Source organism: Anas acuta, chromosome 24 (genome assembly GCF_963932015.1).
Source record: "Anas acuta chromosome 24, bAnaAcu1.1, whole genome shotgun sequence".
Classification (NCBI taxonomy): Eukaryota; Metazoa; Chordata; class Aves; order Anseriformes; family Anatidae; genus Anas; species Anas acuta.
Window position 1 is genome coordinate 6,034,186 of NC_089002.1, and position 26,830 is coordinate 6,061,015.

Here is a 26,830-nt window from a genome sequence, read left to right on the forward strand (position 1 = left end):
GAGCCCCATCAGCAACCGACTGAACACAAGGGCTCCAGGTGAGCCGCCGGCAGCTGCAGAGCCCTTCAGCACCGCACCGAGGCCAAGCAGGCGCCACAGCACAGCTCAGCTCAGCTCAACACAGCCCAGCACAACCCAGCTCAGCTCAGCCAGCCTGGCAGACAGCACGTCCCCAGGGCTGGGGGTGCCTGGCTCCAAGAAGCCATCCTGGCTGACGCCGCACTAGCTAAATCCAGATATATCGCCCGAGGAACAGGAAAAGCCACTTGAGATACACTCTTCCATTTCTTTTCCTAAAACCATTGTTTCCCCACAGGACTGAGCTATTATTTTATGACATTCAGAGCTCAGGATAAGAGACTCAATCAATAAATAAAGCACAAATCATCAGCAGCCAGGTTAACTGCATAGCTGCACTTGTCCTGCTCAATCACAGCCAGGCTAAAGAAACATCCGCCCACAGCGTGCCCTTCAGGTCTGGCAGAAAGGCAGTTAACCGCCGATTCCAGGAATTCATCCTTGAAATTCTTCCTACCTAACCAGAAGTTTGTTTTAAATGCTGCAGGATAAGGGCACTTGTGCTGCTTTGCCAGCTGCCATACCTAAGAGAACAGCTTCTGGTGGGTCACAGCAATGACCAGAGGCTGGCAGCATGGGCACGTATGGAACATCGACAGCAACACAGCGAATTAACCCGTCTCAACCCAGCCTGCAGGGCTTGCAAATCTGCCCTCTGCATTTCCAGACAATGCTCTTTGCACAGCCGACACCAGCTGAGATGATTTGTCTGCTCTCTGATCATTTCCTGCTTCCCAGTGCTGAGCAGGGCCACTTCCCCTGCACACCTCTGTGTCGGCACCGCCACGCAGCACACATGTGTGCTAAGATGCTGGTATTTCTGTCCAAAACCTGAAGCTACAGAAATGCTGCTTGCTTCCAGGAGTGCGACAGAACAGCTGTAAGCACAGAGTGCCCTGCCAAGATACACAGGAAGGTTATTTATAGCGTATGTCCAACCTTGTTTTCTGTTGTTTTTTTCCCCCCTGGTGGTCAGCTTTTCATTTTTCTGCCGTTGAAATCCATGTCCCACCCAAACCAACTTGCAATTGTCCTTGTATCAGCTAGGGCTGGACAGCAGCTGCGACTACACTGCAAGCCACCCAAACGCCACTGAACTTCAGTAGAGAATAAAAAGGAAGCAAAACTGACCCAGGATGGCTCCAGCCATGGTGTCACAAGACAGAGGGAGAACTTGTAAGAGCAAGAAGGCAACACCTCACCCATCAGTTCCTGCTCTACCTGGTGCATTCATCAACGCAAGCAAAAGGAGAAAGGGAGCAAGGCAGGTATTTCTCTGCTAAGTCAGTCAGTGGAACTGGTTTTCAAAGTCCCACAGATGCAGCAGACAGGGAAGGAATTATGTATTTTGGAGCAGCCCAGGGTCAGATTACCTGGGTTGCAGGTGCAGACACCTCTTACCTGGCTCAGAGCTGCTGCACGATGGGAGCCTAAAGCAGCAGACATGATTTCTTTTTAGGCTTCTTCTTTTCCACTGGTGTTTTCCTATTTATCTGTCTGACCAGGTCATAAAAGATCTGAAAATGAAGAACACAAACTGAGTATCAAAACAATAAAACGTACGTGTCAATAATTAGGCACATTGGCAAAATGACAGATACTCTTTCCAGGTGGCTGCAGTCCTACAAATTCCATCAATCTGCCTGCATTTACCTAAATGTGTTTCTCAAGCAGCTGCTTCAGAAACAAGGGAGCACAGAGCTCACATCAGCATGCAGAATATAGGGGAGCTGTAAGCTCCTGCCCTGCCACATACAGGTTTCCCCCTTCAGGTTACGCATGACCAAAGACTTCAGAAGGGTAAGGCAATGGAACAGCAAAGAATCCCTTGCTTTGGGCACCCAGAAGAAAACTGGGAAAGGACATCAGCTTTGGGGTTTTGTTTGTAAAAGGACAGGCATAATACCCTAAAGGACCACTTTCTCCCTAGTGCTCCCTGGTGTCTCTGCAGAGCACCGTGTCCTTCCAGGCAGCCTTTCTCCCTGGCTTTCACTTTCACAAGTGGTCTTTGCTCACCCGCTGCATTCATACCCTCCTAGTTCTCCTCTTTGCCATACAGGTCAGAGCTGCTGTTCACTCACTTCTGATCTAATTTGCCTTTGTCCTTGATCTGATCTTTTGAATTTATTAATACAATCAGTGAGGAAAAACAAATTGTCTGCCCTGAACTCAGACTTTTCCAGAAGAGGATGACTACAGGGGCCTCTTTCAGCTTCAGAAATTTCTTGTGAACGCTTTTGCTGTGAGTTGTTTTCCCAGTAATAACCCATTTATAGCAAAATGAGCTTTGCAAAAATGCTTGGAGCTGGGTCATGGTACTGAGCAGAAATATTTAGAGCTCCAGAAAGCTCCACCCTTCTCCTTGTTTACTTTTTTCCTTCCCAGAGTGGCTGATTGCTCACAAACTCTTGTTGATTCAAAGGAAATTCAGCAGACAAAGAAATAGGTTATAACAAATTTCAGCTACTGGAAATCTAAGATTTTCTGGTTATTACATACGTGACAGCACTCGTGCCCAGTTATATAGCTCCAAACAAAATGAACATACAGTGCCTTTTATCAAGCTCTGATGTAAAATATTTTAACAGCATCTGATAGTTGCTCCTCCCCTAAGCTTATTGCTGCAGCTTTCTGTCAGCCCCAGGCAAAAGCAGCAGTTTGGACTCTTCAACAGACACAACCAAGATCTTAAAAAGTGTGCAGACGACATACAAAGAGAAGGTTTCTGCAGTAGAAACCAATACTCCTTCTTTGCTGCTGATGCAAACCACCTTTCAATATTTAAGCCTTTATAAACAAGAGCCAAGGTAATTCCAAAGTGATTAAGATGTGCTGAAGGAGCCTGAATCTGTGAAGGCCCCAACCACCTCTCTCTGGCAGATGAGGTTCTTGACTGCTTTGGGTAGACCCCTCATTCCTCCCTGCTTCCCAGGGCTAAGGTAGGGGGGAAAAAAAAAAAAAAAAAAAAGAAAAATCTGAAGTTCTGTCATTTAAGTGTTCGTATTGACAGTGACTATGAAAGTGAAGTCTGCAGCAAGGTTTCAGGAACGCCACTATCCCTAGATGTCAGTGCACTGCAAGATCACCACACAGGTCACCAGGAAGAAACCTGAAGCACTGCTACTGAGGTCGACTCATACCTGTATTAAAAACATCCTATCTGTAGGAAAGGTTTAACTTTCAGCAAATGCAGGCAGAAATTTACCAGCCTTTAGCCTAGACTTTAACAAAGTTAGGAACTGCAAATGTAGCTTTACAAAAACAAAACCGAAGAGTAATGTAAACTCCTCCTCACTCCATAAGCCAGCAGAACAAATAACCAAGCACAGTGAGTGGCTTGATTCATCGTGTTCCTTCTTGATTTCCTTAGTTTTTATGCTTTTTATAACCGGACAATGTGAACTAGCAGAAACACACAAAACTAAGATCACAATAAAAACAGAAACTAATCTTCCAGATACTCATTTTCCTGGATATGATCAAGCCTGACTGCAGGTGTGTATTTGTCCCAGCCCAGTTCTTTGGAGAACTTTAAAGCACCTCTGGCTACTGAGAGGTCAGTCTCTGTGGAAATACAAATAAAGCAGGACTTGGTATACGCCACGGTACCTGTTTGATGACTGAGCCACTCATTTCTTTGTTAGCTGTCCCAGCTTTACTACAGCTCAGAGACACACACAAAGCCCTGTCTGGCAGGAGCCTGGCTCAGCGAGCTATATTTACCAGGCTGGATTAACGAGCACCGCAGCCAGGCTAATCCCAAACACAGCAGCCTGGAGCTCCCGTCCCTCTCCACCCGACGGATGTGGTGCTGGGCATGTCACACTGGCTGCCAAGAGCACTCTGGGTCTAGTCCAAAATCCTCCTGCTTCTCCTTATCACTGTCTCCTAAATGGTCCCAGTTATCTCCTGGCACCAAACCAGCTCTGCTCAATGGGGTCACCTTAGTGTTTGTGACTGGAAAACCGGCCCCTGCCACTGTCAGATAACTCCCAGCACAGAACAAAACCTTGCTGCCGGATGGCAAGCAGTGCCACACGGCCTCAGGTAGCAGCGACATGCACACCGACTTCCGAAGGTGTTTCTTGTTTAAACACGGGAATGGGGTACACAGAGAGATGTTTGGACATGGTCTCAGTAAATTAGCGGCTTACCAGAGGAGGACTGTGATGGGGTGTCTGCTTGAGCAGCCAGATGTAGCAGGAATGTGAAAAGCAAATACTTTCAAAACCAACAACCAACACTAAGCAACACGACAAGTAATACAATGGGGCATAACTCACGTCCTGAATAGCAGCAGTTGCTATCTTAATAAAGTCTGTTTTCCAGGTAAAGTTTTACCTAAGGTAAGAGCCATCCAGTTAACTGGGCTTACTGATGACCCTCTGCCATCTATGCCCTCTAACACAGACCACAGAAAGCATTTGCCTGGGGATGTCACCCACCCCTTAATTAAAAAACGAGCAGATTTCTTTAAAACAAACAAACAACAGTAACTAAATAGATTTGTCTAAGCTGTTCTTAGACTGAGACGTCAGAACCACCCTGAATCTAACTGAAGAAGGAGTGTAAGAAGGACTGCATGCTGGTCTACTGCGGTATTGATGTTAATGTAACACAGGCAAGGAACAGCTGATACTTACCTCATTAACATTGATTTTAGACTTTGCAGACGATTCTAGAAAGGCACAGTTACACCACTGTCTCGCTAAGTTTTGACCCTGTTCTTTGCCGACTACGCGTTCTTCCTCCAGGTCACATTTATTGCCAACCAGAATCATTGGAACCTGGAGAGAGAGGGAGCAAAACCAAGAGATGTCAGCAAATTAACATACAACACACACTGCCCAAGTGATGCAATAGCTCGCAAAGGCACACGAGGGGGAGGAAACAAAAACAAAATAACACAGCCATGTATAAATAAAAAACAAACAGAAAAGTCAGAAATTTAGCCGGGCTCACCAGCTAAACTGGATTTTAGTAAGTTTTCCAGTATTTACATCCAACACAATTCTATAGACAAAAGCACAACTTAGTAAAATGCATTTCAGGACATTTATGTGACATGAGGCTGAACTGCCCATCAGCTTAACCTCTTTTAGACAATGGCTCATACAGCACGTGTTTTAAGAAATACATTATATGTTTCTGACCTTTTCCAACCTAGGGCTCTTCCAACCTAGAAATTCTCTAATTCTGTAATTCTTTTTACCTCTCTTGTCAATCTGCTGTCAAGCCAACAAGTGAAAGCACCTTAGAAGAGCACTGCCCTGATCACGGAGGAAGGAGGAGTGGTTCTGTGCGGCTAAGCATTCCCCCAGCCCTGTGCACATCACCATCTGCCTTTCTCATCACAACACAATATCGTACTACTGACAAGCTTTATGTACAGAGATGAGGATGTTCACTACAAAAGGCGCAAATACTGAGATTGATATTAACTAGTTCAGAGTAATTGAAGTTTCCAACGAACGGCCACTCATCAGCTCAGCTCCTGAAAGGACGTCGCTTCCAATAAATAACCTCATGCCGTATCAGAATAAACATTTGGTACATGTTCAAAATATTCCTCCTACGCCCACGACGCAAATACGAGCACATCAGCTGCTCGAGATGAATGAAATGAATGATGAAAGGGGATCGACCCTTCTCCTGCAGCTGCTGGCTTTCTGAAGCATCTGGGTGAGTCAGCGTCCCACTCCTTCAGAAGGACGGTGCCTTGGGGAAGCTGCATTCCTTGTGGCATTCCCTACAGAAAACATTACTAAGGCATCTTGGAAGTAATGCCCTGAGATACACACTTTCAGAAGGCTTTCCCTGTTTCTCAGTCACAGCCTCTACCGTGGCTGCAGCCCACCGAAAGATGTTACAAATGGCAAGCTGAAACAACCTTCAACAAGCAAACATCAAAACCATCCCAAACACCAAAAATCTACATCTCACGTGGGCCTTGGGGGACAATACAGCCAGAGCTCAGGTGCCAGGCGCTTTGAGGACTCTGAAAGCTGAGATGGCAGCGAGATCTGCAGTCCCTCCTGCGGTGCTTCACAAGCACCCAGCAGCCACAGCATCCTGTTTCCCTCATGCTATGTAAAAGTAGAAAAAAAAGAACCAACAACCAAAAGAACTGCTGATAATGGGTGTGTACCCTGTTCTATTTCCTGAAGCATTTAATTCTTTGAGCAGAAAATGAGTACTTTCCAGCTGGAAAATAAATCACGATCCACTTCCTTTGATGATTTACAATGCACTGAACATTTTCTAATCTACTCCAACGTTAATATTTGTAGTCTCTTTCAGATTCACCTAGACAAAATTAATTTTTGCATTTAAAACTCACAGGCGTACTGATTAAAAAAATGACTTTTATTTTTGAGAAGCAAGTTTTACTTGTTACATCAAAAAGCTGAAGTCGCAGAACAGATGAGGCAACCCCCAAACAAGTTTATTTCCCAGAGAGTAACAGGATATTTACAACTACACTAGTCTAGTCCATTCTTTACAGTTCTCTAGATATTTAAGAGAACTCTGAAACATTAAAATGTGTTGTGAACATAATGAAACATGGTGAACACGAGGGGAAAAATGGGAAAATTAGGATGTAAAATAGTAGGAAAAAAGCGATACTCAGCATAGGTTGAACAGCATAGGTTTGAAAGATGTGTAACTCTGCTTGGTTATTCCAAAAGGCTGTGATTTCTTAACCCAGAGCAGAAAATGGAGTTGGAAGAACTTGCTTGACCATTTCCTATGTCATGTAGGAGGCTGGAAGTTAAACTTTGCTGGACATAGCTTCATGGTTTAACTACTGGGATTTTAAAAGACATTCTGAAACTAAATACAGGAAGGAGTGCCTTTTTATTTTTATTTTTTTTAAAACTTAGCTTAACAGTTCAAAAGGTTCTCAGCCACGCAAGTGATCTGTGCCCACCGAGAGCCATCACATCAGCATTCAAACCCTGAATGCACCGCTGGTCCTCACGGAGCATGGGTTTGAATGAACCAGAGATGACCAAGAGACTGTGCAAACAAAATGGGCACAGATACAGCAAGGCAACCTGCTCTGTGCCCCTCGACCAAGGACGGAGCCCTGCAGGGGCACTGCCCTGCTCGCTGGGGCAGCCCCAGCTCCTGCTGCCCTGTCCCACACTGCCCGCTCACACCATGACACGAGAGCAAAGTCAAAGGAACATTGAAAAATAAAAATAAAAAAGGCTATTAATACTAGCGACCCTTAAATTACAGAGCAGGAGTCCGGTCAGTGAGCTGAACACGTCCTTTCTATTTACAGTTCAAAATCATCAACTCAGACTGCTCTGGTAGGCACGGGGGGCACAGCTCAGCCCTGCTGCGGGCTGGGACTTGAGGCTTGGAAGCTGACCCTCAGGACTCGCCACGTCTCTCTGTACTTCAATTTCCGCCTCTCAAATTTGGGAAAAACAACATCAGTCTCCATGGCAAGACAGCTGGAGATCTATTAAGAATATCATTACTGGCTCATTCAGATATAATTTTTCCATAATTTTGAGGAAAATAAAGTACTGCTGAAGCACAGTATGAGGAAAACGCAAATACTGGAAAATAAATAAAATGAAAGGGGAAAAAAAAAAAGGTTTTCTTCAATAAACTCCCACCGTTTTTATATCACTTCCCATCAAGACTGTCAGCTTTCCAGCAAACTTGAAACGTAACACTGAAAATAACAAACAATGCTAAGGAAATTCATTTCAACACAAAACTTTGCTATACAGCAAAGAATATTCCTAGACAGAAATTTTACTCACATGCAAACTCCTGTATGCTTAGTTTCAAATATCATTTTAATCATTTTCAAAATTAAAAAAAAATATATTTGACTTACATCTTCAGTGTCCTTAACCCGTAAAATCTGTTCCCGCAGGTCCTGTAAGTCGTTAAACGTGGACTGTGCTGTTATTGAATATACTAGTGCAAACCCTTGACCATTCTTCATATAGAGATCCCTCATTGCTGTAAATTGCTCCTGTAATCAAATATTTCAAAAAGTAGTTAGGTCGTGAATGACACTGAAGAACATTTACAAAGGAATACTTCTATTATAATGGAGACAAGAACGTAGTACAGCATGGGTCAGATTTACGTATTTATCCCTCACAGAGATCTAATAAAATCTAATAAAAGCATTAACACATCTCTTTTCCTTTGCTTTTTCCCTTCCTCTATTAAGAAGAGCAAGGCTCCTTCCAAAACCAGGAAAAGGTGCAACAAACCCAATAAAAACACATCCACAGGTATACCGGAGTATGCCCCAAAGCGTAACACAAGCCATTAGCATTTGGTGGACATGTTCTTTACTGATCTTCCATTTATTTCCTGATAGAGCGTTGAGCAGGAGCCTGCTATCAGGCCAGTTCCCCAGATGACAGATCTGGGCTATCACTTCAAGTTCTCTAGCTGCAGACAGGCCCACGTCTCACGCACAGTGTGGCACTGTCACGAACATGGCCACGAGGGAGGGCAGTGCCCTTCAGAGCCTGCTGCTTAAGAACTTTTTGGGCTATATTTTCTGGCCACTTGCAAAGTTAACATGCAAACCTACCCTGTATCAGAATGTTGATATGGCAATCTGCTTTTGGGTTATTAAACAGAACTGTTCTATTTTAATTGTTGTGCCTGATCTATTGCTTCTTCCTTGGGCAGGATTATTATATTAAGTTCTATGCTTATCATCTTGTTTTGTTCTTGATAAAGAAACTCTGTACGGCTTAGGAAAAGAAATCATACTTACTGTCCCTGCTGTATCGAGGATTTCAAGCATACACTGTTGACAGTCTACTTCCACTTGCTGCATAAAAAAGGGAAGAAAGAAATACAGTTAAAACTAAAACCTCTGAAATTAAGGCGAGGGAAATCTCACCTTCATTTCTTTACTTCTGAAGCAAAGACCTCTGTAAGTGAGCCAGCCACCTGCACTTTCCCAGCACTAAGAGAAGCTCTGCTATTAGAAGATTAATTACACCTTAAGCTGGCATTTGGGGCAGCTCACTAGTGATCCAGGACTGTGTTGATTATAAAGGCCTAAATAAGTTGAGATATTTACAATTAGCCTCTCAAGTCAGATAAAATCCACTCCTACAAATCAAAAGGACCTTAAACTTGTTTGTTTTTTTTTTTGAGGAGGGAGTGAGGAAGAAAAGAAAAAGCACAATATTTAATAAACGTCACACTAACGCTTAACAAGTCTTTTGGAAGCTAAGAACTGTCTCAGATCCACTAAGGGCAATTCCAGGAAAAATGAATAAATGTAACAGCAGAACTCGTAACAGAATTTACATTGAATTATCACAGGCACAAATGCTACAAGTTTTTGTTTTCTGTTTGGTGTCTTTAATTATGGCAACAATTATGCTAGTCTGCAAAACAATGGGTTACTTGACATCAATCCCCAGAAGAAAGCAGCTCTGTTGATAGAGCTGTGTAACACCAGAGTCAGGGATCCTGACAAGTATTTCTGCTCAGCAATTACAAGCCTGCATCCAGAACAGCTGTGAAGAATTTTTTATGCACCTTCAAACCAAGCAGAACGTATTTAAACTAAATAGTAAAACTATCATTCCTAGGAGAAAGCAACAAAATGCAATTGCTGTGCTACAGTAACACAACCTACTGTGATAAATGGTGTGTGTAGATATATATAATCCATGCTAACTTGTTCAGATCGCATGTTAGCAACAAATATTGATATATTTATGCTCTGAAATAATAATCATTCATCAAATTACAGCAAAGAGATATGAGTAACAGTCTTTGGTCCTTTAATACGTTGCCCAGGCACCAATCAACAGCACTGGCACCGGGATGAGCAGTATGCCAGGCTGCCAAGAGCCACAGCTCGTACCCCCATACAGGAGCTAAAAAGTCAGCAATGGCTATACAAAGTAACAGAGCTTTAATTCTTCTATTAAATAGAAATATGAACAGTCAAACATCTACATGAATGCACTTCCTAGACTGATGCTTTTTTATGCATCATTTCTTGCTATGCTTTTATGCATCCATAACATTCTCATAAAAAAACCTTGCTCATTTTGATAAGCTTTCGTTGCATTATTAAAAACAAGCAAGCTCTGTGAGTCTTGAAAAGAATAGAAGTGATGTTATTTTACCTTTCTGTATGAATCTTCTATTGTTGGGTCATATTTTTCAACAAAAATTCCCTGAACGAACTGTACAGTCTGGGGAGAGAGGGAAAAAAAAGTGAAGTAACTGTGACAGTAACACTTAACCAAGAAACACTTTCTGAACAAGTAATAGCAGAAAAAACACTCAACACTGCTGACAACTTCAAGTGGGGAGAAGGGAAAAATACACACATTTTCAATTATTTCAAAAGAAATCTGCATAGTTTCTGTTGTTTTATGAGCCACTACTCAAGCACATTTTAAAACTATGTGAGACAAACTGTTTGCTCATTTCTTCATAAATGATGAAGGCATCTCAAAAATAAAGGCATTCTCTAAAATGCCTTTATTTTAGTGTCTGTGACTTCAGAAGAATAAAAAAAGCACCAAATATGGAAGATGTGAAATTTGATCAGAGGAACTGGCAAAGTGTGTGCTGTGGAAAATGCAGATTTCAATTGTGTTAGAGTTACAGTGGAACTACTCTGGATTACACGCAGAGCACAGACGTATTTCAGAGTAGCGAGCTGAATCTGGAGAGTCTCCAGATACTCAGTTTGTATTAAATCATTAAAGAAGGAGACATCATTCATTTCAAAGAGGAAATCTTTCTTCTCCTATATAATTATTCCAAGTGAATCTACTCTAAACATTTCCCATCAAGCTGTCATTTGGATGCGCCCCATCTCTGGACACTCAAGCTCCGTACATGGCATACTTTGGCTCCTGCTGGTCTGTGGTTTCACTTGTCCTCTGGAAGACACAGTTTGTTTTTCCTTTCAGTACCTTCTCTTCATAAATAGGAAGAGCATTTTTCTCTTTGATGTCTCCTCTTATTGGCAACCCTGCATGTGTTCCCTGCATCTAAACAGTCGTCTGTCCTCCTCCGGTGCAGTGCTGGGAATCAGCAACTCCCAGGTGCAACCTGACAGATCTGTACCGGTACCAGTTTGGTAAATTGGAATAGTTTATCTTTGTAACACTAGTGATAGTGTTAGTTCTTTGCAATTTATTCTGACTGCTGCTCCGAGCACTCCCCAGCTCAGTGACCCATGGCTGCAGAGCCCCATGCTCTCCCCATCTCTGGCCGGGCGCAGCGCCGTGCTCTCACCTCGGGTGCAGCACGGGTGGGTCCAGAGGTTTGGCTGATGTTGGTAAAGCCAAGTGCCAAGATCACAGCACTTAATTTTATCTCATTAAATATCAACAAACACAGCAACTATCTTTTGCCAACAGAGCTTTCCACGAATCTCTAGTACAAATTCTGCCAGGTCGCTACCTGTCTCAAGAAGATGTGTTTTGTTTGGACAAAAGGCTGAGATTTTTTGGCAACGGGGTTCACTTTTGCCACACAAGGACTTTCAAAGAGTGGCACATACCAGATGCATGCAGAAAGCCTCTCTATGTGCTGAAAACTGAGCGTTTCTGAGCATTTCCTTATTACACTCCTTCTTTTAACATAAAAAAATAAAATAAAATCTAGTACTACCTCACTCAAAAGCCATTCTATTTCACTAAGTAAGCCTGTATTAATAAGCCTGAACCATTATTAGGGGGTTTACAATGTTATACGAATAACAGCAACTAACAATTTCAGATTACAGACTGTATTGTAGGATGTTCAGCACAGTTATTAACCGAACAGAGTCCAAAGAAGATTGCTGTTTGCTAGGAGGTTAACATTTGGACACTGAAGCTGGTCAGAGCTGTACAGCTGCACCCTGTGAACTTTTTTCCTGTTTGTGAAGCAGCCTCCAGCAAGAGAATGTGACAAACCACTCACGACATTTTGTCGTTCTGCTAAAACTCAGTCTTATTTCATATCCACAAACGCAGTACTGCTCAGAAATAAAACTAACGTAACCCACAGGAGTTAAAACAGGAGGATTCGTAGCGAAACAAGAGCATTTTGTAATCTGCACTCCCAGTGAAAACACTGGATTGAAAACAAACACCGTGCTCTTTGTTGGGTACTTAGCTTACGCAGTTTGAAGAAAGAAATTTTAAAGTGACCTCTGTATTATTTTAAGTCCCACCCTGCCAATACCTGTCAGTAAATTGGTCATCTGGTAAGATAAATATCATTCTCCCTCAGCTACTAATTGGCACTTACTGTGTCCTGCCATAACCATAATGGACCAACACTGCAAATGAATTACAATGCGTGCTTACTTAGTACCTAGACCTTAATTTTGGTTTACCAGACTTTTCATAATCAACCCACCAGCAGTACATACGCACAAAAGTTAGGGTCCTCAGTGATTTAACCCAATTTGTATCCCTACAGGTGGGAATACACAAACTCATCATATACAATAAAGGAAAATACAATCTCCAGAACTTTTTGAGAATAAATTTTGGAAAAAAATATACTATAGTAAGAATTTAGAAAAATTAAGTATTCACATTTCAACTTTTAAAAAGGCCAGTGATGAATGGGGACACTGAACTTTACGTCAGAGACGAGGAAATTCAAAGTACTTCACATGCTGAATAGTTTTTACGCATGGTGTATTCAGAAGCGCCCAATTTTACCTAGCGAATCCTTCAATATTACATAATAAAGCCAAGATAATCAAGGAGAATGCTCACGGAAAAAGCAATGCGGATCACTCAAGCTGCTGTGGAAGAACAGCGCATCAAAAATTTGTACTCCTACATCTTGTAAATACTAGGAAGGGATCCTGAAAGAGTACCTCAAACGTGATATGTAATTGAACAATCTTTCCTCTCATTCAACTAGATTCTGCAGGTGATTTGACAAGACTATTAGCAGCCCCTATCAGCAGAATAAAAAACAGTGAAAGAAGCACCCATCTACAAAATGAACGGCTGGTCAGCTATCACCCTCTGTGGAAAGGAACATGGTGTGTTTCCTTGTCTTACATAACTTTACACTTGACCAGTTCTTTGCCTTTCTTGTTGGGGCGAGCTGCTTGACTGATTTGTGATAAATGGGTGACAGAAACCTCTCTTACAATGCTTTACTATCAACTCTGCTATGTAAACCTCTTAGTAGAAACAACACAAGCACTTAAGGAGTGCAAAGTGTCATCAGTCTGCTTGTCCCTCTGCTCTGCCTGGAGGCAGCTTGCTATTCCGCCCTGGGGTTTCAGGCCAGACATCTCCTTCAGGCTCTGTCCGTGATGGAAAACAAACCACTTTCCAGGTGTACTCCTCAGCTGCAGCCTTCGCCACCACGCAGGGCAAGTCTTGATTCATTCTTCTAGCCTAGGCTAGACTTTTCATACTTGGGGACATTCAGTTATTGACAGTATTACACATCCACAGAAAGCAAACATGAAATGCTAACTGTTCTAACAGGGATGAATCACCCGTTTCTTCTCCAAAGACTGACACAAACTCACAGACCCTTTGGCAGCCTAACAACGGCTACCTGGAAGTCACTGCCCATATTAAAAGGATTAATATGCCCATAATTTAATAATAATAATTTAATAACGCCCATATTAAAAGTAATACAAACATCCCAGTTCGTTCTATGAGCAATGCCTGCAGTGAGACAGGCCAGTCTGGAAGCTCACGCAGTGGTTTCAGGACCACTTCCTCAGCGACTCACCAAGGCGGACTTCCCCACACCTCCTGAACCAAGGACCACTAGCTTGTACTCACGCATGGTGTGGTCTGTTCAGATACCGACGATCTAGAAGGCAGGAAAAAAAAAACAAAAAAACAAATGGTTACAAATGTACCTGTACACACACCTTCACGACACAGTCTTCTGAAAGTGGCCTTGTGCTCCTGTTCTCCTGATGCTGCTGTGAACAAAAATCTCTATAGGAACAGCTAAGACTGTTGTTTTCTGCGTGAATTGCCACCAGCTCCAGTTTATACCAAACAGAACAATGACCAAACTATAGATTCCCCCTCCAATATATTCAAATATTCAAATGTGCAAACCGCACGCAACCCAGTGAACCAGCCAACGCAATGCTTCCTTTGACCCTGCCATAAAGCATTTTAATGATTTCAAACTTTGCCCTGGAACTCGCTGCCTCCCAGGTTTCGGGATGCCCAGACCCGGACCTGCCAACCTTCTGCTGTTTGGAAACGACGAGGATAAACACGATCACAAGCAGTGCCCGGGCACACAGCCCCCTCCCCGCCACACACCCCGCGAGTGCCACCTTGCCCCTGCATTCCCAACGTTTTACAGCATAAAGCCGCGAGTGCGAGACAAGAAAATCAGGTTAGTAAGATGCAAGCAGGGAGGTTTATTTCTCCCGCAGCAGGGCAGGATTTAGGTCAGTATTTTCTCTCTGGAAAGGTCAGCCCCAGCTCGCGGCTGCCAAGGCAGAGCCTCGCTGCTCGCCCAGCAAGGCCTGTGCCTTTTTAAGGAAATCTTCCAGCTCCCCGAACGCGCTGCGCAGCACCACAAAACCTCTCATTCTCATCGCGATTCCCTGACAAATAAGGCAAGTGACAAAGCTGGCGATAAACATTTTACACTCTGTTTACATTACAGGCCAGGCTGGGCTGTCCCTATCAAGGGCGCTGAGGCAAACAATGACCTCAGCCGCGAACCATCCCCTGCTCCTTCCCGGCGAGATAGCGCTTTCTTCCCAAGTAAGGATTCAGAAACACGAACGCTATGAGGCTGGGGAAGTTTCATTTCTCACAGGCATTTCAAACTAACGTTGCACGGGATTTATGGGCTCGCTGGCTACATCTGAGGACTGGGTTAGAAATAAAGACGTGTTCCTGGTAGTTCCCTGCAGAGCTGCATCACCTTGCTGGCTGCCATTAACAACCATCCACGAAGAACGGGGATCGCACCTTTAGCCCTGCTCCTGCCTCTTTGCCATGGCAGACAGCTACCTGACAATGTGTGTTGTGGTTTATATAACCATTAAATTGGGAATTTTATCTTTTTTTTCCTGTCATTTGAACTCCCAAGGGCCACCTGCCACACGCTCCCCAGGCACAGCCCTGCACGCGGCCTGTCCCCAGCACCCTGCTTCCAACCCTCACTCCTCTATGTCCTGTGGTCTAAATGGGACACACACGGGTTAAAAAATTAATAAATAAAGCCCACGTGCAGTTGCAGAGGAAGAGGCACCCAAACCCTGTGGCCAGTTTAACACAGCTTTAAGCTCACTTTTACATCCAAAGGACAGGAATCGGGGGCTCGCCTGCCTGTGCTGAGGCTCTCACGTGGCCGAGCTGCTCTTCCCTCGCCCAGACGTTAGAGGGAGAATAAAGCAGAAGTCAGCAGCAGCAGCTCATACTTTCAGGCACCTTGGGGCTGTTTTTCTTCAACCCTGAAGGCCACTATGAGCTTTGGTTGCTTAACTTCATAGAAATTGTGAAACTAAGTTGAACCAAAAGGGATTTTCCAGAATGCTAAATTCAAATGTCTAAAAACAGAGCAAGCCGTGTCTATGCACTGCAGTACACTGACAACGTTCTTGGTTAAGATACTGTCAGCTGCAAGTTCTTCTGCTTGAAAGTTTCCCTGAGAAGTAACATTCACTTCCTTTTTTTTTCTAAGATCATGATTTTGGTTTGGAAAGAGAGGGGAATTCCAATTAGCAATGCTTTTTCCTTTGACAATCCTTAGAAATTAAAAGGGAATGACTTTTTTATAAAGTGTAAATGCAATCTATTGACCTAGTCTATCTGCATCTTCTACGGTTCCACAGTCTGCTCCACTCATGAAAGCCCCTGAAAGTAAATCAATCTAAGGGTTAAATTTAGCTGTGAACTCTTTCACTTCTTATTTATAGTAAAAATACTTGTGGGAAACTTTCAGCTGGGAGTAGCACAAGACTAACTTCTCATTTCTTCTCTGCAATATTTGCTGATTTTTTTTTCAGGTGCAACAGGAAACCAAGATCCTGAAACGCATGAGCCTTATTACTGTAAACTCCACACGCCTTAATTATCTTGTAGCTCTTTCACAAGTATGTTAATGTTATCTGTTTATACAACATGAATGGAGTGCTCCAGAAATTACTATGCCGCATCCTAGCCAACTTTTCGTTTGGCAAACTGTTTATGCCCACCTAAATACAGCAAGACACAGTAGCATTCATTTCCACCCCGAGCTCTGTGCAGTAGAGGAGCATGCTGTGAAGCAACAGCAGCATTTCAAAATGGCATGAAATTACGGCTGTTTAGCGTTCCTTTTGATTCGAGAAAAGCCTATGATCACTAAGAAGTGTAAAAAAAAAACTTTTTGTTGTTTCACATGTTGCGAAACTGGTCTCATTAGCTCTGAAGGGCAAGGTGCAAAAAGAAAGCAAAAACTAAGTGTGTCATCTTGCTCGTGCTCCCCTTCCTCCCTCACACACAGCCAGTGAGGTACAGCAGGACAGGCACGGGGCAAAGAACAAATTTCACGTTAAATGCCCTGGCACTGCTCTGAGCAGCAGGCTGGCTCCACCCTCAGTGTCAGACCAGGCTACCAAGCACCTGCACAGCCACTTTAAAATACAGCAGTAATAAATCAGTAGGGTCCAGATTGCAGCTACAATAATGAACAAACTTTGCTTCCACACTGCAAAGCACCTGACACCTCATGATTAATCTCTTCCTTGTTTAAGAGGAGCACCTCTTTGTGCTGCCACGAGAGCGCCCAGGCTGCCAGCATCAGCCCCCTCCCAAAGGAAGAGCAAAGATCTCCAGCAGCTTGCCCAAAATACCTGGCCTGGGTAACCTTCACGTGGTGTCCACCACGAGAAGAACAAGCCATATGCACCTCTAAATGTCTACATATCCAAGAGAAAAACCTCTCTAGTGCCATTTATCTGCAGCTGGTCAGATGCTTTGGGCACTGATGAAGCAATCCCACTGCAAGAGAACTGCGTGGGAACATGGGCCAGGGTCAGTCTCGTTCACAACTCAAACGACAAATTAGCTGTTCCTCATACAAAATCCTCACCAGCTCATCAAGAAGCTTGTAATTTCACAGAATGTTAGGGATTGGAAGGGACCTTGAAAAATAAAATTGGGTAGTTGGGTAGAGAAATGCAAGCAAAGAATAAACACAAATGCAACTCTGGAAAAGGCTGGGTGCAAGAACCTTGCGCTAAACCGAAACGTGATGTGCACCTTGTGCGATGCGGATGCCTGAGTTCAATTTCACACACCCAAAGAAGGCAGCTTGCATTGCTGCTTGCTCCTTCCTTCTCTCAACACTGATAGGGCCATTGGTGTGAGGTAGATACACTGCTCAGAGGGAGGAAGACAGTGGTAAAGGCACGTGGCTTGATGGTTTTGCATAACTTCATGAAACGTTGGGCATAACTGATGATACAAGCCCCAGTAAGACGATAACAAAAGACTTAAATGAACAACAACAACAAAGAAATTAAAGTAGACACATTCTTGGCTCAGCCTTGGAAAGAAAACCTGTGAACTATTATTATATGTTTGTATTTTGTACAACAGCAAATAACACCAGGAAAGGCAGAGCACACTACTTCAGAGTTGCGTTTTTCCACTACAAGAAACAAGGTTCAGACAGCTTTTAACTTAACTTCAAATGCTGCCTTATACATTTATCAATTCTCAAATGAGAACAGTAAATACTCATACCTTGGCATAAAAGATCTCTCATCAGTGTTAACAGCACTACTGAAGTTTTTTCCAGGCTCCCTGCAAGGGACTGAAAAAAAAAAAGAAAAAGAAAAATTAATTCCTCAGAACATATTTTTCAGATGATAGTGTATGTAAGCATCAAATCTACTCTTCACAGTTTGAAAGTAAAATAGTAAAATATGCCTGTTATAAAATTTGCTCTTTGCTTTAATCAAGGGAGCTCTACACAATCTCTGAACACCAGAATCAAATTCTCTTAAAAACAAAGCCTCCAGTGCAATTTAACCCTGCTTCTGGTAAGTGAAACGTTGGGGGGTCAGGAGAAAACCAATGGCAAAACAGATTTTCAGCTTGGTAACATCATTAAAAAATGCTTTACAAACTGGACTTGCAGCTAAGGTAAACTGTGGGAAGGAAACAGAATTGAATCTATTCAGTTAGAAAGCAAAGATCAAGCAAAGCTGCCACTCGTGCTCAATACAGACGCCAGCAGCTCAGCTGCTCCACGCACTGCCACCTTCTTTAGCCTCAGATTTCATTCAGGAGCATGGGTTAATATCATGGCTTCTTTTTGTGTTTTTTTTTAAATGAAAATTTCAAGCTCCTGATTTTTGGCTACCAGATCTGACAGCAGTGAAATACAGTCTGAAGACACAGTAGGAAAACGTTGCCAAAGGGAAAAGTACTTCTCCTCTACGCACTGTTTTTTAAAATCAGTATCTAAAAAGCTTGTCAGCTTGCCTTACATCAATTTTTATTGGCTTTGTGCTGTTGCCACTTCTGTCCACAATCCCTGAACCTGTAATTTGACAACTACAATTACAAGACACTCACTCCTGTTTCCAATCTCACACTTTTTACTGTTTCCCTAGCACTGCCTTCTACCTCGATACCACGGATCTCATCCCCAAATAATCTCACCCCCAAATAGTCCCTGTCATCCTCCCTCTGCTTCTGCCCATTCATTGCTCAACTGCCCGAGGGATGGGAATTTCAAAGAACAGTTCAATGACTGATTCCCATTAAAAGCCAGCAGCAGCTCAGTATTCCTCTCCTGCACTTTGTTTTATCCCAAACAAAAAGACACCTTCGTTCTGCAGGAGAGATGCTGCGCGCTGCTCGTTTCATCCCCAGCTTTCTGATGGGCTTTTTCTTCCCAAGACTGCACAAAACCTGCACAACTTCACTTACAAGACAAGCGCAAGTCAGCCGAAACCTGCCTGAGGCTGGACCAACTTTGCAATGCGTTTTAGGAGATGAAAATTTCCTGTACTGAGACCGCAGGAAAAGCAGCCTCTAGCAGCTCAGCTACCCAGAGCAACCTCGAAGGGGAGCAACTGCCGCTTAACCGCACTGCCAGGGTGAAATCCGAGTGCTGCATCCCCTACAAAGCACAGCTCTTTTACAGAGCAGGCACAGGAAGCCAGGCACCAGGCACCAACGCTATCGGGGGCCCCCAAAACAGATCCCGCACCTCTGCCTCCTCCCCAGCACCTGCACAGCCCCAGCCCATGGTGGGATGCAGCGGGGTCAGCGGTGGTGGCACCCCGGGACGCTGCCTGAGGAGCATCGGTGAGCCAGGAGCACGGCGAGCCAGGCCACCAAGATGTGTCCCCCCGGTCCTTAAACCCCAGAGGACGTGGCCTGGCCTCACATGGCTGCTGGCTCTCCCTAAGAGCATTTCTGAAAGCTCCCACGGGAGAAAAGAACCGCTTGTTCCCCCCTTCAGTGCTAAAAATCATAGGAAGCTTAAACAACAGCCTAGTAATTTGTGTTTTTTCAAAATATTTTAGCAGCTCTGCACCCAAAACTGCAGAGCCACGGGCAAGTGCCACCTAGAAACCATAGAAATCAAAATGCTTTAGAAACAGAAAACAAAGTTTTCAAAATCCTTCTTCAATACTTTTTCAAACACAATAGGAAGCAGGTCTGCAGCCAAGCAGTTTGCTCAGGCAGCTCCTGCTGCAAGCACCCACTCGGATCCAATTTGCAGACACCTGAAAATAGGGAATTTCATTCAAAGTGTTGACACAGGCTCAGCTACGGGACTGAAGACAGATGACAAACCAAGAACGCCGACTGCATTTGCACTTGAGATCAGCAACACACAGCCCTAGGTTAAAAAAAAGGGGGGGGGGGGGGAAGGGAGAGAAGGAACAGAGAAAAACGAGGCACTGAGCAAGCACAGACAAAACCACAGGCAGAGGCATCAGTTCCTAGAGACACAAGGAAATGGCCTCTCCACGTGCAGCTCAGCAACGTGCACCCCTGGCCGTTTGGTGTTTTGCTCCGTTCCCAGGAGATTCCCGGTGGGGTGGCCAAGACGGGGACTCAAGGACATCGACCTCCTCTGCCGACACGGCTCGCTCAGAGTCCTCACCTCCGTCCTGCACACACGGAAACCAAGGCGTCTGACGTCCTCAGGGGGACGCATGCTGTCAGCGTGTTATTTAGGGGTCGGGCTGGGGACAGAAGCACACCGATGGCCCCAGGATCGCCGCCGCCACCGTGCCGGAGCGGGGCAGGTTCCCGGTGCTGCAGCCACCGTGGTTATTTTTACCCTGGCAGCTCAGCGCTGAATCACGGCTACTATAAACAAACCTGTTTAATTTTGAGCTTGGAAGTGCTCCTCATGCCAGTTTCTTTTAAATACTACCAACTAGGCCATGAAAAGCTGAGGTTTTTTAGTTTCTTTTATTTTTTATTTTTTTTTGTAAATGTCTCCTAACCATTACTCATCACTCCAAAATCCTGCAGCACCAGAGCCAGGGCAGCCCCCGGCCGCCTGACGGCTCCACTCGCCACCTGCTTGCAGCAGGAATCTGTTACACACCGTGTTCTTGGATATTAAATTACTCAATCAAGCCGAAAGTACATTAAATACTTCCCCAATATTAATCAAAGCTGTCAACAATTATGCAATGGTGGCACGTAAGCTACGGAAACGTGATGGGATGAGGGATGGTGGATCGCAAATGAAAGGGTGCCTGCAAATCACACAATTAATTAGCAGAGGGCTCTCCCAGAAAAACATTACCACGGACTTACCCTGCTCCTTAGCACAGCATTTCCTTACAACATCAGAAATTGCTGCCATGGACGCACTTGCCAAGTCACTGCACCAAGGCAGTCAATCTCCCTGCCTTTAAGGTGCGCTGAAAACCTCCCCCGCCTGTCCTGACGCTGTCAACGTCAGAAAAATGAGAGGGGGAAAAAAGACAAGACCAAGCAGAAAGCAGGGCTTCAATGTGATTTTCATGCACAGTTTGACAAACTTCCATTCACACAATCTTCAGAGCCTGACTTGACTTCATTGCTCGTTACTGCAGCATCCAACACCCAGGTAAACAGATGCATTACCACTAAATAATCCAACAGGAGGATTATCTGATACATTACGACAAAAATTGCACTCTCAGTTTTATGAATTTAACAGGAAATTATTACCATTTCCACTGACTGCGTTCAGCATCAAATCAAATATAAATTAGCATAACCAGCACACAGCTAGCTGTACGTGTCACCGCACAACGGCTGTGCACATCCAGCCCCTTTAGCTTTTTAACCTTTTTCTCCCAATTTTAACTCAGGCCAAAGCCTAGGTTATTTCTGTTAAAAACAAGGACCACGTTTCCGTTCCAGGGAGGAGCTTACGTTGCCAAATTAAGCTGTTAGCTTCGGTAACTTTGCCACTAGAGAGCAGGGCATTCGGGACACTCGGACCCACACACTATTCCTTGGAAGTACGAGCACACCCAGGAACTGAAAAAGCCATGAATGAGATGTGATTCCCTACAGTAACTGGGAATTGAACCTTACCATGAGCCAGTATAAAATAAAAGTATAAATTGAATTCACCGTTAATAGTGAAAAGTGTTTCAATATTATGATATTTCTGAAAGAGAACTTTCACCAAGAATTCATACATTTACCCAAGAGAAGGCAGCAGCACCTTAATTACATACCTTGCCCAACTGAGAGGCACTCAGGATTCAGTAATTTAATACTAAGAAGGCACGCTTTGTTTTGGTTTTGACAGTAAAACAAACAAAAAAAACCAACAACCAACAGCTCATGGATGGAAGCATGTGCCAAGAATTCAGCTAACAACGAGCCAAACGAACAAACAGGTATTTGAAGAAGGCAAGAGAAACCTACACTGCTCCGAGATACTACATGAAGTATTTAACTGGAGAAGGTAGGAGACCGACCTTCCGATCTTGCACACATCCATTCTTAAAATTTAAAGTCCCGACCGTCTGCTCCTCCTGAATCACATCCAAATCGCCAGTTTCTGCATAATTTCACATCTTCTGCGGCGTGCTGTGAAGATTACTGATTCAGGGCCAAAGCCATAAAAGCCTCAGCTGAGAGTAAAGTCCTCTCGCAGCAGAGCAATCCTTCCTGACTTCAGTGCTCTGCTGAACCGGAGCTCTGAACAAATTAACTGCAGCGCACACAACCAGGTCAGAGAGACGACCTTCTTTGTGAGCAGTCGAGCTGCGGTGTGAAAAAGCGATTTTGGGCACAAACATCTTGAGAACGATCTTCCTCGATCCGTAACCTTTTCTGCAGGCAGCTTCATGCTGAACTTGCAGTTTTAAATATCAAAATGTTTACTTCTATGGAAGCGGCTGCCTACTTACTCACTTCAAATTGCTTTGCCATAGGAGCACTTCAGGCAAGGAACAAGTACTCTGGGCAGCTAAAGCCTGCCGTGCTCGAACGGCTAATTTATTTTTTGTCCTGTTGGTCTGCATTTGCAGAAAGTCACTAGGGACATGCGCCAGGCAGACAAAAGCAGTGAAAGGGAAGCCAGAAGCAAAACCCAACGACCAGAACATGCAGCAGCCCTGAGTTAGAAGCCACCACCTCACCCCCGGCAGCCTCCCCTGAGGGGCTGCAGCGCTGCCGCCAAGCTCACGCCAAGCAGCACCGAGCCACAACGGGACGGAGGACATCCACGCACACCGGGCAGATTGAGGGAATAAACTGACTTTTCTCAATTAAATACATATAAAGTGCTGCCAGCTGCTGGGGCCCGGACACGGCAGCCCTGGACACAGCCCTCCTCCGGAAGAAAAGCCCTTCCTCGCCCTCTTCCCCATCAGCAAATCATGCAAACATTAAAGGGCACGCACATCAGGTATGGAATCAGTTTATGGGACTTCCTCCCATCTGTTGTCTACCACGCCCACCCCTTGCCACTGATTTTCCTTCCCTCCCCCTTGGAAAAAATGTTCTGACCTTTTTGAATAAGGATTAAATTCCAGACAGAATCTAGGAGGCTCAATCGTAGCAAAACACGAACTATATTGTACTTGGTAAGAATAATTTGTTGTGCTGATAGTAGCTTGGCAACATTCTTAACCATGTTCTTCCTGGTTTTTATAATTAGGGTAAATAAGCAACATGAGGTAGGGAGATTTTAGCCTGCATTTTAAGTAATTATTTTATTTCAGCAGTAATAATGACCAGACACCGCTAAATCCCTGCTTTTTTTCTGTTCAAAAAATGCCAGCAGGCCCAAGGGGGTATTGTTCATACAAACGACTGTCTAGAGTTGGAGTTTGGGGGCTGATTTTATTTTTTTGTTAACCTCCATTTTTGTCAGATAAACCCAATAAATTTATTTCACGTTCAGAAGGATTTAGAAGTTTTCTTTATCAGAGAAAACACTTTCTTAACCAGCTAAGAAAACGACTCAAAGCACTTCAGAGCACCTTGTTTGGTGAACATCCTCCGAGCAGCATCGCCGTGGGCCACGTGTCTGCACCCAGCACAAGCAACAGACCGAAAGCTCGCTTCCTTTCTTTACCCAACACTTGCTTGCAAGGCCACGCCATGATTTGGTAAATGATTTCTGAGATTAAACTTGAAACTGAGACGCAACTTAGGAAGGAATATTTTAACATTCCTTCCGAGCATTCTTAGAAGTCCTGCACTGTAGAAAGTGCTTGGAACTGATGAGAACAGGAAAATAACTCGAGGCTGCACCAACAGACGAGGATGTGGCCGTGGCAGGGAACTCACTCGCAGCAGCAGCAGCGAGCAGATCCAGCAGCCTGGATTGCCACCAGCCACTCGGTTTCATGCAGCAGCTCTCCCCATCCTGCACAGACACTGCAAGGTGCTGGGACACGGAGGCAGCACCAGACCTGCACGGGAGGAACAAACAGAGCCAGGGGAAGCGGCACGGGGCTGGCACAGCAGCGACCAGAGTGCTGTGAGTGCAGCACCCAGCCCTGCAACCCACAGGGTCTCTCCTGCTTGTCCCATCCCTGTCCTTTCATCCCAGGAGGCTTCAGATGGGTGCTGGCACCCATGGGCTATGGCCATAGAAGCCCTGCTCGCTACCAGGGGCTGCCCTGCACCAGGAAGGTGCCCGGAGCTCATCAGATCACACTCCAGGACTCAGGTCAGATGGAGAGCACAGCACAGCTCCCCCCACACAGCCTCTTTTAAATTTCCAGAAGAAGCTGCAGGGGTTTAAACACTTGAAAACGTATTCCTACCTTCTGCTGGTAAACTGGAAGCCCAATACTACGCCCTTAGGAGCACGTCACAGGTTAGCGCAGGCACTGCCCAGCCATTCAGCAGAGCAGGATGACTTACAGGTCCCAAAAACATTGCTGCCCTTCAGACCTTACCAGCAAAGCTTTGAGAAATCAGCGTGTGCGTGCACACCAAGCTTCCAGACTGATCTAAAGGTCAGGTTTGCATATGTAGTCTAGAGATTTTCACTGCCTAAAAATACGGTCTTGTACGTCAGCCACGAGCAACCAGTGCACCTCTCCTGCACAACTGCAGCCCCTGAACATCTGCTGTGCCACGGGTACTTCTGGAGGAAAGGGCCCACTCACCACTTGTCGCTGGAGTTGCGTATGAACTGCCAAGCACTGACGAGCACCCTTGTAATGAGTACCTAAGCAGAGTCAGCGATGGATGCATTTTAACACCACCAAGGAGAAGTGTAACTCTTGAGATGTTTTGATGGCAAATTTTCAGGCTCAATGGGGACCTGAACAGCAGCAAGTTGATGTACAGAATTAACTTCAATACAAACAAACAAACCCGCACACCACCAAGCTTTCTTTACTTTCTGCACTAAAATGAATTTATTTAATGTGTTCCTAATCCTTCAGCTTTTAACTCTGCCCTGTAATGCTGCTTCCTGGAACCTGGAGACAGAGGAGGACAGACATTTTCTTTTACAGCAAAAGTGAAATTCTCTACTACGTGAGGATTTTAACCAAAGGAAGATTCAAAATTTTAAGAACGGTTCAGGGCTGGCACCTAAAGGGCATCAGTGAGAACTTTTTGGCCAGAAAAGCCCAGAGCTAACCTGCAGACAGATCTGCACTGGGACTCTCATGGCTCTGCACTCTTACGTTTCTTAATCCTTCCGAACCTGCAAGGCTTGAAAAAGCAAAACAGCTTTGTCAATTCCTCCTGGAACATCCTATATAGAAGGAAAGAGGTGACACTAACCCATGAAGGAAATAGCTCCAACTGATTTAAACATTTTTATATGAGCCATTTCAGTATTTATAGGTCAAGCTTGAATACAACCAAAATAGATTATTATACAGCTGTCTTAAAAAAAAAAAAAAAAAAAAAGCCATGGGCAGTTGGACTCCTGCTCCAGAAGCAGAGAAGCTATGTTTAACTCGCAGGGGAGGAGACATCCTACAGCAGCTAACCAGCGAGCAGGAGCGTCACTGCCATCAGCCAATTCCTCCCCTCCACCTCACGAACAGGAACAAAAGTCACTCTCTTTTTAGTCTTTGAAATGATAAGACATAAGGCAATAGGAAAAAAAAAATTCTCTCCCATATTAGTATGCAAATGTGTTAAACATATGGCCTGGAGACAGTCAGTTCTGTACTCTGATCGAGACCTTAGAACACGCCGCACTCACGCTGAATGTTAATTGCTGTTATCTGCAATTCCTGCGCTTTCCGTTTTGGTTAGGACACCTTTTCATCAAAGTCAAACCCCCCATTTCCCTGTTTTTTTTTTCTCGAGCAACTCAAAAATGCAAAATCAGCCATACAAATGCAGGGACACTACAGCCGCTGACTTCAGAAGATAATTATTTAAACAAACTTTTGGCTGTACAGATACGGTTCATATGAACTTGGCACCAAAGTACCAATAAAAAAAAAAGTTTCAGCCTCACAGTTCCATGGAGATTCCTTGGTTTTACAGCACCGGGACCCTGACACCTGCTACCAGCATGCTCAGTCACCCCGCTGCGCTGCTCAGACCTGCCTTAATGCTGAATTGCCTCGCGCTCAACGCTGTGCTCACGGTGAGGGTTTCGAGCAAGCAGTTCGCATAGCAGAGACAGGCTGCAGAGCACTGAAATCACAGAATAAAGGGAAAGAGATGCTTTCTCAGAATGCACACCATTGAGGAAAATGCCCTGGAGCATTAAAACATCTCTTTGATCATTTTAAATGAGATTCCTGAAAAAGCTTTATTCTAAATTTGAGTGCATTCTGGTGATCAATATGCCAATGCAGCGTATTCATGAAAAAAACACAAAGGCAGAAAGTCATACTGATTACAATATTATTGTAAGTAATCTGATGAGTTAAAAGCCCTAAATGCATGAATATTTCATGAGAAAGGCTGTTTGGAACGGTTTCAGTCTGTAACTTTAATCTTAATGTTATTTTCATCTACAATTAGTGTTATAATCCAGAGCATGTGAAAGCAACAATTGGCTATGTCTGTGCCATCTTCACCTGCATTTGTTCCATAAATCCATCGGATTTCTGTTCTCCAGCCCGGTAACAGGACGAACACATCAAATCCCAGGGCACGGCACGACGTGCTGGGATGGGACTGCTTCTGCAGAAAGGAGAATTGCACCAGAAATAACCCTACCCAATGAACTATGGTTTACTTCCAACCATCATGTGATAGGTGACATATAAAAGGCGTTATTCTGCATGTCAGCGGTCTGTAATGAAAGTTTTTTTCACTTCTCAGCAGCCCCTCCCTATGACTTTAAGTTTATT

General features: G+C 44.3%; 1 protein-coding gene across 2 annotated transcripts in view; it reads right to left on the bottom strand.

Annotated features, from left to right (window-relative positions):
• The window catches only part of RAP1A (RAP1A, member of RAS oncogene family), a 35,460-nt gene that overhangs the window by 1,316 nt on the left and 7,314 nt on the right, over nt 1-26,830 (bottom strand). Inside the window, exons 2-8 of one of the 2 annotated variants that reach the window (XM_068659857.1) lie at nt 17,799-17,868; nt 13,819-13,902; nt 10,224-10,292; nt 8,846-8,902; nt 7,940-8,080; nt 4,722-4,865; nt 1,480-1,595 (exon numbers count right to left, since the gene is read on the bottom strand). In XM_068659857.1, the coding sequence (XP_068515958.1) occupies nt 1,509-1,595; nt 4,722-4,865; nt 7,940-8,080; nt 8,846-8,902; nt 10,224-10,292; nt 13,819-13,875 (555 nt within the window). In that variant the 5' untranslated portion in view covers nt 13,876-13,902; nt 17,799-17,868 and the 3' untranslated portion in view covers nt 1,480-1,508. The remainder of the gene's footprint in view (nt 1-1,479; nt 1,596-4,721; nt 4,866-7,939; nt 8,081-8,845; nt 8,903-10,223; nt 10,293-13,818; nt 13,903-17,798; nt 17,869-26,830) is intronic. The other variant, XM_068659858.1, reaches the window with a different exon arrangement.